Here is a 12,610-nt window from a genome sequence, read left to right on the forward strand (position 1 = left end):
ATACAGGAAGTAATTCCTGTGCACTGATGAAATTAAAACAGAATTTAGTGGCTGAAATAAGAACACTTCTTCAACTTTTAAGAGTGAGCTTACAATCGATTATAGTTTAAGCTTGTGTTGCAGCTAGTAGTACAGACAATGTTTTACTGGTAGTTGGAAGAATGTATTCGGTTAAATACCAGCTAACTATGGAAGCAAACATCACAACAGTATGTTTTATAAAGCGGGATAATGATCTTAAACGCATCACAAGTGGCTTAAAGTTTTGTCATGGCCCCCACAGTCCCCTGACCTAAATATTATCAGAAGTATATAGACAGGCCTCTAAAGAGGAGTGCATCTAAGATAGCGGGAAGGTTTCACATAACTTGAAGTCTTTTCCATGAAGATTGTTTTTAATGGATTTTTGCCCAAACAGAGAGCTTCTTAGCTGATTTACAAAAACTCTTTTCAAACTGTATGACACTTGCCAGTTCAAGTGTAGGGCGACCAAACCTTAACATTTTTTATTTTGAGATCGTAAAAGACAAAGGTTATTCCATGAAGTCATCTTTTATAGGTTATGTATTCATAGAAACTTTCCCATGCCACTGTGCCCATCTCACAAGTAGTTTAGTTTTACAAACTGCAAATACTACTACTAAGGCCTTAAGTTTTACTTTGTGTTACCTTCTAATTATGGTAAGAACCAAATACAGTCCCGATCAAAAGTGTAAGACCACTTGGGAAAAAAAGAAAAGAAAAAAAAGAAACAAACAAACAAACAAATTTTAAAACAAGGTTCCAAGTAGAGCTTCAACATGCAACAAGAAGAAACAGGAGTGGGACAAAACATTTTTTGAGCATGTGGTTTATTGAAAACAACGCTTAAACTGAAACAGGCTGTTTTACAGCCGATCAAAAGTTTAAGACCACACCTCCAAAAAAACCGTAAACCCCCCCAAAACAGAAATCGAAGTTCCAAACATGAACTCAGTAATGAGTAGCTCCACTGTTATTGTTGATCACTTCAAAAATTTGTTGCGGCATGCTTGATGCAAACATTTCCATGAGGTGAGTGGAAACATTTCTCCATGTGGTGAAAACTGCCGCACAAAAGGCATCTACTGTCTGGAACTGTTGTCCATTTTTGTAAACTTCCCTTCCCTCCCAAAGGTTCTCAATTGGATTTAGATCAGGGGAATATGCAGGATGGTCCTAAAGAGTGATGTTATTCTCCTGGAAGAAGTCCCTTGTCCTGTGGGCATTATGTACTGTAGCCTTGTCCTGGTGAAAGACTCAGTCGTTACCACACAGACAAGGGCCCTCAGTCATTAGGGATGCTCTCTGCAATATCTGGACATAGCCAGCAGCCGTTCGGTTTGATGTCCCTGCACCTCCTGAAGCTCCATTGTTTCACTGAAGGAAAAAGCACCCCACCGTTATGGCGCCTCTTCCAATGTGGCGCGTAGAAAACATCTCAGGTGGGATCTGCTTGTCGTGCATTGGAAACCATCAGGACCATCAAGATAAAAATGTTTTCATCAGAGAATAAAACTTTCTTCCACCTTTCAATGTCGCATGTTTGGTGCTCTCTTGTAAAGGCCAAACGGTCAGTTCTGTGGTGTTCGAGGAGACGAGGCCTTTGAAGACGTTTTTGTTTTTGAAGCCCTTCAGTCTCAGATGCCGTCTGATGGTTATGGGGCTGCAATTGGCACCAGTACCGGCCTTAATTTGGGTCGAGGAACGTCCAATGTCTTGACGGATAGCCAATTGCATCCTCTGGCTCTGTGCTGGTAAAATTTTTTGGGTGTCTTCCACTTGACTTTTTTTTGTTCCATAACCTTCAGGATCATTTAAAAAAATAAAAATAAAAAAATTAAAATTAAAAATGACTGTCTTACTGCATCCCACCTCAGCAGCGATGGCGCACAGGCGCTTATGCAGTTTAATAGCCCAACTATGTTCAAAAAGGGAACTTTCTTTGCCTTTGCCATCAGAAAGTCATGACAGTGTGACTACCTGACAGAAAATGACAATGAATCCACATTTTTGCACAAATTTGGCCTTTTAAAGGCATGTGGTCTTAAACGTTTGAAGGCTATAAAACAGCCTGTTTCGGTTCAAGCATTGCTTTCGATAAACTGCATGCTTAAAAAAATATATATATATTTTTCTCACTCCCATTTCTTCTTGTTTCACATTGAAGCTCTACTTGGCACGTTGTTACTTTGGATCAGGACTGTATGACTCAAGCATCAAGGCTTTCCATTTGATAAGGATGGTAAGCAACAACTGTTTAACGACAACCATCACAATTAATTTACAGATTTTTTTTTTTTTTTTTTTTTTAAATCCAATTGTGTCAAAATCATATCAGCTCAACAACATAACATTAACAACATTACATATATGAAAGGATAAAATATTGGATGAATGTCTGGCAGTCACTGTCACAGAGTCTTTGCATAACTTAAATTTTTTTTTTAAGTGCTGGTTGTTTGACATTAAACAACGTCGATATTTATTACAACATTACAGATCTGTCTTTGTAAAGTACACAGCAAGGTTTTCACCAGAAGGTCAGTCCATGAGGGTTTATTCATTCGTGTACAGGAAGTAAATACGTCATCACAAAAGGCAAATATTGTGTAAGACTGAGGGAAAATGTGTAAGCTGTAAATCTCACCACACCCATAAATGAGACGAATGAGCACTCAGACCGCTGTCACAAGGACAAAAACAGAAAAATAATTCTTACCTCACACCACATATTTTGATTTTTCTCCATTATTCCCTAGTTCGTTATATTAAGAGTTTTCTTCATTAAACCCTTTTTTGAGCTACTTTGCCTTATTATACATTTAATTTTTTTGAGCCAATATACTTTATTTGAGCTTTGTTGTTAAAAGTTGTATTTAATGTGCTGGCTGATGTAACACAACAATTTCCCAACTTTTGGGATAAAATATTTCTTATATGAATAATACATAAAGCCTTACAGTCTAATAAGCAAATTTCTATTTAAAAAGGTCATGTCTGCTAGAATACCATTATAAATAACCCTATATGTTCTTGTGTGAGCTATAGAAATGAACCAACTAACAGTACTGCCATGTTTGTGTTTTCACAGACAGCTGTGGTCAAAACTTTCCACACACTCATCGTGGGAATGAATGTCACGGTAATGTTAGGATTTTTATTATGCACTTTAATTTTTTTTAATTTTTTTTTTTTTGGGGGGGGGGGGGGGGGGGGGGGGGTCCTAGATTTAAATGAACTCTATCGAATGTGCCAAGAAAAGTGATTAAATATACATCTAGAATTATGCCACAATTATGCCACAAGCTTGTTAATGGCTCCAAAAGCCTCTGGTTAAGGTACAACTTGCTAAGGGACATTTAACCAAATATTAGTGGGGATACGTATTTATTTGAGAGTGCATGTTTACTTTTTAAACATGTGTGGATTAGAGAAAATCCAAAATAAACTCCAACTTGTCCATGAAATTCTCAATTTTAAAGTAATTAAAGACATATGCTGTACAATCAAACCAAAGACATTGCCAAACACTACAAATGTACCATGGTAAGACTGCGTCATGGCAACAACTAGCACCAAATTCCTACATGGATGCAGCAGGTCAGTATGGCCTTTTTTTAAAAACACAATGCTGACCTCGCAGAAGTACAGCCTCTTCAACATGCTCCAGCTCCCAACTGAATACACCACATCTCAACTACTGTCAAAGCTCAAACCACAGTTATTTCCCAGCAATGTGCAGTAACTGTCAGCTTCCATTCCTATTTGTGCTACCGCTCTGCACGAAACCTGATGCAAAACCTTACCAAAAAGCCTGAACAGGAAGCAAGACTAGAATAACTTATTAAAAGTTTAGCAACACATTCAAATTAATATAGGAAAGCGAAAGAGACGCAGTTCTGGCCTAGGCTTGAGCCAGGTTTCCAGTGTTGCACAGCAGGAAAGGAGGCCCTGCGCCTATTGAGTGCCTGACCTCAGAGGACAGCCAAGCACTCAGCTCCAACAGCCCACAGTTACAGCTGTGCTTTCTGCACAAAACTATTTGTCACACCAAATCTTAAATCCTTCAAGCACGTAAGCTGGAAAGTGTTTACATTCCTGTCAATATGTACATAGGGGTAATTTTACTTTGTGCTTTATGATGAGGAGAATATATGGCAGCCTGTTTTTTGTGCAGTTGTTACAAAATGATTTGAAATCGTTGTAAATGCTGTCATGTCTGTGAAGCACCTGCTGGGTTTTTGTTGGCTCAAAATGGTCATTTTGAGGGGATTACTACACATACAAGGATGACTGGTCCTCATATAGCTGAGGCAAGGAGTCTGTGTTACCTGACTTCAGAGGAGTCTGCACATTTGATTTAAAAAAAAAAGTGTATTTTAAGCTTTAGTACATTAAACAGCACTTAAAAACGCTTATTTGCAGAAAAAACCTTACATCAGAAAAACAAAGGAGGCTAAGGAAAGTCAGATTACATTAATTTCATGACACACAGTTGCTATTTTTGACAACTGTACCTTCACCCTTTGATACCAAGAACTTTCCATTACCATCTAACAGAGTTTACAGTATAACCCAAGTAAACTAAAAGTGTGTCACAGAAGCCACAAGCAAGGTAGACATTAACAGTACAGCTGTTGTGGTGGCAGCTGCTGGATAAGACTTTGTCATCTTTGCTCAAGAAATGTCCCAGCGAAGCCAAAGTTCGAAGTTCCTCTTCGGTCACATCTTGGGAGGCCCACTATAAACAAGCTGATAACACTGGGTGGGCAAGTTCCTTTGCATTTCACACTGTCATGTCCCCCATGTGAGATGACAGCACATTGTTTGTGTACACTTTTTCCTCCGGCTTCATAAATTCCCAGGGAAAGCCTTCAGTTACAGCTTCCTCTCCATTGTTGCACTGTTTCACCAGCACCCATCCCATTCCTACAATGTGGGCAAAGACCCAAAAAACATAATCTCACGGTTTAAAGCTGGTGCACTAGTCCGGATTGAAATAAATCTCTTCTTTTTGTTTTTAATCACAAATATTAAAAGTATGCAGGGGAACTAATTTCTCAACCCAGTGACAAACTGTCACTTCGAGTGACAGTTTGACTCCAAATCCAACATAGTGCAGCTTTATCCCCAGCAGCAGCGAGTTGTGTGAAGCATGGCAGCTTCGTGGCACATTAGAAACACCTGAAGAGTGTACCTAGATGCCTAGACTTGTGTCGAACAGCTAGAAACCGCTACCAGGCAAAACCTAGAGGCTACAACAGAAACCTGACATTAGCATAAAACAACACATGTCACCACGCCTATAGTTAAACACAAAATTAGTTAATAGTAACAAACACCTGGCTGTTAAAAGGTCACACACCTGCGTGACACCAACAGCTTCACTGGGAGCCCAACTGCCAGGAAAACAAACGTTCAAAGCGGTCTCTTATTGGCACAAGGAACCCCACGGCATTTCATTTCACGTGCTTACCAGATAATCCATGTACTATCGCTGACCAGTCACAGCAGCACGAACTGGCTCTGTAGCAATTCCGTTTTTTGTTTTCTGTTTTCTTCAGTGAGTCGAAAATGTTACGGATTTTCACCGTACGTCGCTTCGTATCCCCCGCCTTTCGACAGTCAAAGCAAAATAAAAACCAGTCCTTTTCGGAGGGTTTACAGGCAGAATGTAGCCGCCTTCTTCGCCACTGAACCAACTTTCAGTGCAGCAGAGTCTCCGGTTGTTTCAGAAGACGAGGGTCGCCGGGTTGGTGAGTGTATTTCTCAACAAACAGCTCCTTCTTCCACCGGCAGACTTCCAGTTTTTATCACACAATATCAGTTGAGTGTTTGGTTGAGGAAACTGTTACGAAGCCTTCCACGCTACGTCACGCACGTCGTTTTGCGCACGCATCGCGGTCACATGACCAAACACATGGGTTGTCTATTTTCACTGTGAGGCTGAATGTCGCTAAATTTGCCTTTTTGTTTCTTTATTATTATTTACTTTTAAGTAGATTTCAGAGATGATTTCTGTTTATGTTTTCACTCCGAATCATATGATTTAATAGTAAATACTCCCCTGACACTGAAGATGAATAGATTTTCTCACATAATCTGCGTTACAGCCACACGCCAAAGTAAGGATTATGGAATATACAGAGAGATATAGATTATTAAATCATTATGTAACATTAAACATTTGGCTCACATGTCCTTTTCAAAGGAAGCGGACAGTTCTGGCAGCATCGAGCATGGAATATTAATGTCATGTCAACTGGAAAAAAAAAACATCCTGTACTTATTTACATTCCACCAGATTACTGGTGTTCACGCAGATCTAACACATCTTTCAGCTTCAGCTGCAGTTTTCTACAATGTTATCGAGCTTTCGAGCAGACTAAAACAAACTCTGGCATAATATAGCACACTATGCATAATGAACGAGAAGAGATCACATGATAAGCATACATGAGAGTGAAAGACTGGTTCCTAAACGTGGCTATTAATCCGAAGAAGAACAAGAAAGAATGCATATGCAGGTGCATAACAGCTTTCACGCAAAGGGTGACAAAAAAAAACAACTTTGATCAAGAAGCCTCAGAGTATTGCTAGCTACTACTATGGCACCCTATGCAAATATGGTTTCATCTCATCACCTTCCCCAAAAAGACTGCAAAGAAAACTATCCGTGGGCAAAACTTCAAATTAGCGGGATAAAAGTAGTAAGAACTATCTAGACTCTAGATAGTTCTTACTACTTTTATCCCGCTAATTTGAAGCTCTAATGAAGCTCTAATCGTGTTTTGCTCTAGATTAGAGCAAAGCACGATTAGAGCTCACGCAATGCAGTTATGTTATATCAATGTAAAAAGTCTGCTTATGTGATGGAAGCTGAATACTGAAGTTATTTATATCTCTGGAGACCACATCCTTCTTCAATATTTAATGTGATGTGCTATTAAGGAAACCTCCCTGAAGTCAGTAAAGTAAGGTGAAATGGATATCCCGTGGACAAGTCTGTAAATTGTGGAAAAGTGGTAAGAAGAGTCCAAAGGATAACATTGCTTTTGAACTCATCTACAGAGAATTTCAAACGTGTAAACGTATAGGCTACGTGTCTAGTAATGTTCTTTTTTTCTGGAATTTGGCTCACTCAAATGTCAGTGGAGAGACCCCTGGTGGCCTGTAGGTATATAGTGGTTGAGATAACACAGCACCAGAAGTAAAGCCCATCAGGACTTTCAAGGACACCTATCCATATCCACATCCAGGAGAGAAACCCAGAATCACAAACAGACTTACTCTACTACCTGAGCTCAGAGTGATCAAAAATCTAAATGTGGAACAAGCACTGCTTGTGAAAGACAATATGGGACAAGTCCGAGTTTTGAATTCTCATTTTAAAATAAAAAGACAACAAACTTTGCAGGTTATCAGATTTTCATACCTTTTGTGAGGCTTATGTGTCAATATTAGGGATATTTAGCCACTTATGACCAGTGTTGGGACTAACGCGTTATTAAATAACGCGTTACAGTAACTACGTTATTATTGTGGTAACGAGCACGGTAACTAGTTATTATGCCAAAATCAGGAACGCGTTAGTCGTTACTGGGATTTAGATAGGGTCGTTACTTCGTGTGGTGGCTGTCGCAGAGCTTCCACAGATTCAGTAACATTAGCAAGTGGTGGAGGGCAGCAGGTGGATGAAGGAAAGGGGATGCAGAAGGAAAAGAGACCCGAGGCGGCCGCCGGTCCAAGTGTGAACTGAACTTCAGGTAAGAAGTTATGACCTGCAGTCTCTCTGGGTCAGATATGAACCAAGTTTAGTTTATTTTCGTTATTCTGACTTTTTCCGTACTGCGTGCTAGCTAGCATGACGGAGTTTCTATACAGCTGGGTGGTGCTATGAAGTTAATGATGTTTAACTTTATTTTGTTCATAAGTTATTAGAGTTGTCAACCGTCCCGTCTGGTATTCAGAGAAAATATTACGCGTTTCTTATTGGGGTGAAAAGGAACAGTTTGTCCCGTAATTCAGCTACAATGAAAAAGGCACAAAGCTGGAGTTATTCTGTGTTTACGCTGCACAGCTGCCTCTTCTTCTCTCATTCTCTCCCCCTCCTTCTCCCGTTTTTACTTCAATCATGAAAACTGATCAATGATCAGCTGATCGGCTCTCTTGTTTATTTATCGCTCACTTTGCCCAGAAAGAGGAAACCAGCGGATGTCGCGCTAAACAACAGCAGCACGTTTAAGCTTGATCAGCTGTTGTTAGAATTTATTTAATATTAACCCTCTGATGCATGAATTATGAAAGCCTTGGTCAAGATTTTTTTCTTAAGTGCTTTTATTCTTCTCAGGACATGAAAAAAAATGTTCAACTCTTTTTTTCCCCAAAAATATGTTTTTTTATAAAGTTATAAACTTGTCCACTCCAGTGGACTACATGCGCCTGAGCACTTAGCATGAAATACTGTGAATTTACTATAAAAATTAATTACCTTGTGTTCTATTGTAAATATACAAACACTTGTTTGCTTGTATCCTTTGAAAAACATCTCAGCAATTTTTTTGGAACTTTCAACTCATAAGGCCCCAATGTTTAGACGTAAATAACAAAACCAATCAACAGTCCTAGCTGTGAATCCTACACCTGAATATGGCAAACTATCTCCAACAAGAGCAACATTTTTGAGTCTACACAGTTCTATAACGATGCAGGACAGTATTACCAAGCCCTTAGTAGCATGCTGGAAGAAAACACAAACTGACATCTTAGTCTCTGCATCTCCAAACACTTCTGTGTTCATCACACCTAGGCTGTCCGTAGTTCCTATGTCTCTGTTCTGCTCTGGCAGCCACTCTCATCATCACTGGACTTATCACTGAACTCATCATCACTGCACTCATCAATGAAATCATCATCACTGGAGCTGGATGGAATTTCCTGGACTATTCTGTACGCTGCCTTATTCTTTGCTGCATTTGAAGTCTACAAAATATGATAAAATAATTATTATAGTAACTCAAACTACAGCTGATCTGCACAGAAATATACATTTTAAATGAGTAGCTTATAAATGTAACAATTATATGCTTACTTATAACCAAAACAGTCCCAAAAAACAGTGAGACAATTTATGACTTATGTTAAAAAAATATAGTGGGTAATGCATGATGTCCACTACAGTGGACACATGGTTAATCGTAGTTTTCTACATATTAGACATAACAATTTCTTATTCCAAACAGATAATATCCTTCCCTAGATGTTACTGCATATCATCATATTTTTTTTACCTGTTGGGCTCTTTTAGCATAGAAGGATTGACAGGATATGCCAGCAGTGGTCGGCAGGGGTGACAGTTTGCCTGCCATCTTTGATTCAGAGGAAATTTACTTGCAGTTGCACTAACTGAACACTGAATTGACCTCAATGGAGCATGGCAGCAGAGAGCACTCTAGAGGCTAATATGCAGTTCCACCATAGAAACCAATGCATTAAAGAGATATGTACGTTTTAGTAGCTGTCCACTCCAGTGACCACTATGCATCAGAGGGTTAATTTCTAGTATCAGCTGATGTTTGCTGGAGCCACAGCTGTAAAGCTGCTGGTCATGATATGGTTTGGTTATCTGGTGAGAGGGAAACATGAAGATGAAACCAGGAGATGTCCTTACTGAATCATCAGAGCTGAACAGGTGATGGAGAAACAGGTTTACCCTTTAGGTGACATGGATGAGTTGAAGTTATGAATTGTTTCTGAGAGACAAATAACACCAGGATCCTTTTCTAAGTAGCTGACAGCTGGTAACTGTGCAGGGGCGGGTCTAGCAAAGTGTGGCCAGGGGGGCATGTAGGGCACTAACAGGGAAAGGGGGGCACAAAGAAATACTTTTCTTTCTTATTCTCATTTAAAATGTCTCGCTTTTAAAAAATAATTATCTGAATCTTACAACAAACGATTGATAGATTGATACATATATAGCATCAAAACAGTGAACATCACTGTCACAGCAGTGTTTGTTTTCATTCAAAGGCTTTATGATTTTTGCTATAATGGCGGCCGGTCTCTAGTCAAAATGCCCGGGACGATTTTTTTGTCCCAGTCCAGCTCTGTAAGCAGCTCATCTGCAGTCTGGTGTTACCTACATCTTCCTGTTCAGAAGGCAGAATTTCCGAGTTCTGAGTACAATCAAAAGCATCACGACTGCAGTTTTTGTGTTGGATGTAAAAGGCGCACATGACGCTGTGACGTAGGCTAGAATCATGGCGGCGGTCAACGGTCCAGGCGTGGGATTTCTCTCGTGGAAATATGCACATTATCTTTTCCTTTCTATTGGTAGGTGGCACAGTGCACTTGTGGCAAGTGAGCAAGCTAGAAGACTGGCAAAGTTATGGAAGAAACACATTAACAAGAGAATTCTGAGTAAAACCAAAGTTACTTTCCCTAGTAACTAGTTACTTTGAAAGTAACGAGTAACTTGAAGTAACTGAGTTACTTTTGAGAGAAGTAACTAGTAATGTAACTAAGTTACTATTTTAAAGTAACTTACCCAACACTGCTTATGACAGACGCGTACTGTCACTTAACACCATATTTTCGTATCCATCCATCTCTTTTCTCAAAATTTTGAAAACGTTCTAGAAAAAGAGAAGAAAACTCTGTGCCAGATGAACCAAACGCTGATTCGTTTCATCTGGATGTTGTGTTTTCAGTGAAAAGCTGAAAAAGTAAATGCTGGCATTTTATTTTCTTTCTGGTAAATGCCATTATATTCATCAGCATCTGCAAAGCTTGTGGATTGGGTGACTGTTTTGATGGATATAGCATCAGATATGCTATCCTTCACTTGAATGTAATTTAAAAAGGCTGTCCCTGCTTTCTTCACACGCGTTGGGTAGTAGTCAGACTTCAGAAAAGTGTCCTGCAGAGTCAGTCCAAATATGAGACGAGTCAAAATGTGGGACAGGAGAACAAGGGATAAAAATGCTGTGTAGTCCCACATAAACCCGCACGTATGATTAACTTACCGTACTTTGAACTAAAAAAAAAGTCATTTGTTTTATTATAAGGCCATTCACTAAAATAGTATTATTTTCATTTCATGTTGAGTGAATTGAGTTGTGACACAGATGCACACTTTAAAAAACATCCCCTTATCTTTGCTACTTATTATTAAGAACCCCCCGATGTTTAATCGTTTTCATTTATATTATTTGTACCAATAGCACTTTGGGTAATGTAAAGAATTCACACACTTTCACTGAGAGACAAAACAAAAATGTGCCACATGGGGGCAGTGTCTACCAGGCAAAGTGAATTTATGGACCTCTTTCCCAAGGAAATGCTTACCTGCTATATGTAACACCATTTAAACAAAGCTTTTCAGCTTTTATTCAATTTTGAATCGATAAACAGTACTTGGGATGGAAAGTGGAGCGACCGCATGTAACAATTTTCTGATACTAGGAATATAAGTTCGATAATCGCGTTATTAATCATCAGAATAATGGAATCCCGTCTCTCCCACACTTTATTGTCTGTGTCCTTTATAGGTGGCTATGTTGAGGCATGCAAGGTTATCAGTGGAGAAAATAGAGGAAATTTTACCATTTATGTCTCGGTTAAATTATCCAAAGACTTATTGTATTTTTTGTAGTTTATTAACTTATAAGTTGGACATTAAACTGACTTAAAATACACAGAAGTAATTTCCCCATTGAGCCTTTAACTGAAAGTATGAGTGTTTAGAATGCGAACAAAGTCAGGATGATATCAGTATTTTGCTGGCATTACTTTTGACTGAGAAACCACCGAAATCCGAGCCTGACTCCTGATATCCGAACATCATTTGCGGTCTTATCTCAGACTAGCGGGTCTTGTTGTGTGCAAATATTTGCCATTTCCTTTGATAAGACTGTAAAATTTTAAGCATTGGAAAATTCAATGACTCCTTGGTTTGTTCTCGATTATAGCTACGATTAAGGATAGTGAAGTTAATTCCTTAATATTTTGAGAAATAAGTAAAACTTATAGTTTTGCTGGGAACACTTTGTATTTATAATCACTGACAATAAGATACAGCTTAAGCTTAAGCTGTATGCCATAAAAACATGCAGAACTAAGACTCCTGCTGTATTTTCATATACAGAAATGGATCAAAGTACTTATGAAATGTGAATTGATGCAGGAGAATGACCCCTTTCTTCTTCTTGCGCTGCACTGTTAATTATTAACTAGAGTCAACATCATCAACAGTCAGGCCTCTTTAAAAAAAATCATTAATAATTATGTATAATCTTAATTTGAAGTAATTATGCAGTGAAGCTCTGGGATTTGATGCCTATAATAGTCATTACTTTTCTGGAATTTGTAGACTGCATTTAGAGCGTTATAACCGTATGGAACGCCTCTTATTCACTAACACAATATGTAAAACTCCTGACTGTGACCTCAGCGAATACTTTAAGCCTTAAATCATGTGCTGAGGCTTCATCTTATCAGCTGTTATGTCTCTGCCGTTGCTCCCCGCAGGCGCAACGGTTTGTTTCCGATTGGAATCAATCAGTCATCGAGTCTAGAGAAACTCGCAGCG

General features: G+C 39.0%; 1 protein-coding gene across 1 annotated transcript in view; it reads right to left on the reverse strand.

Moving 5' to 3' along the window:
* LOC308404561 (ADP-ribosylation factor-like protein 15) overlaps positions 1 to 5,907 on the reverse strand; it is a 103,708-nt gene extending 97,801 nt beyond the window's left edge. The window contains exon 1 of the mRNA XM_080894663.1: positions 5,498 to 5,907. Coding sequence (XP_080750789.1) covers positions 5,498 to 5,509 — 12 coding nt within the window. The 5' untranslated portion in view covers positions 5,510 to 5,907. The remainder of the gene's footprint in view (positions 1 to 5,497) is intronic.
* Positions 5,908 to 12,610: the final 6,703 nt, after the last annotated feature.

Source organism: Rhamphochromis sp. 'chilingali', assembly GCF_963969265.1.
Source record: "Rhamphochromis sp. 'chilingali' genome assembly, chromosome: 10".
NCBI lineage: Eukaryota > Metazoa > Chordata > Actinopteri > Cichliformes > Cichlidae > Rhamphochromis > Rhamphochromis sp. 'chilingali'.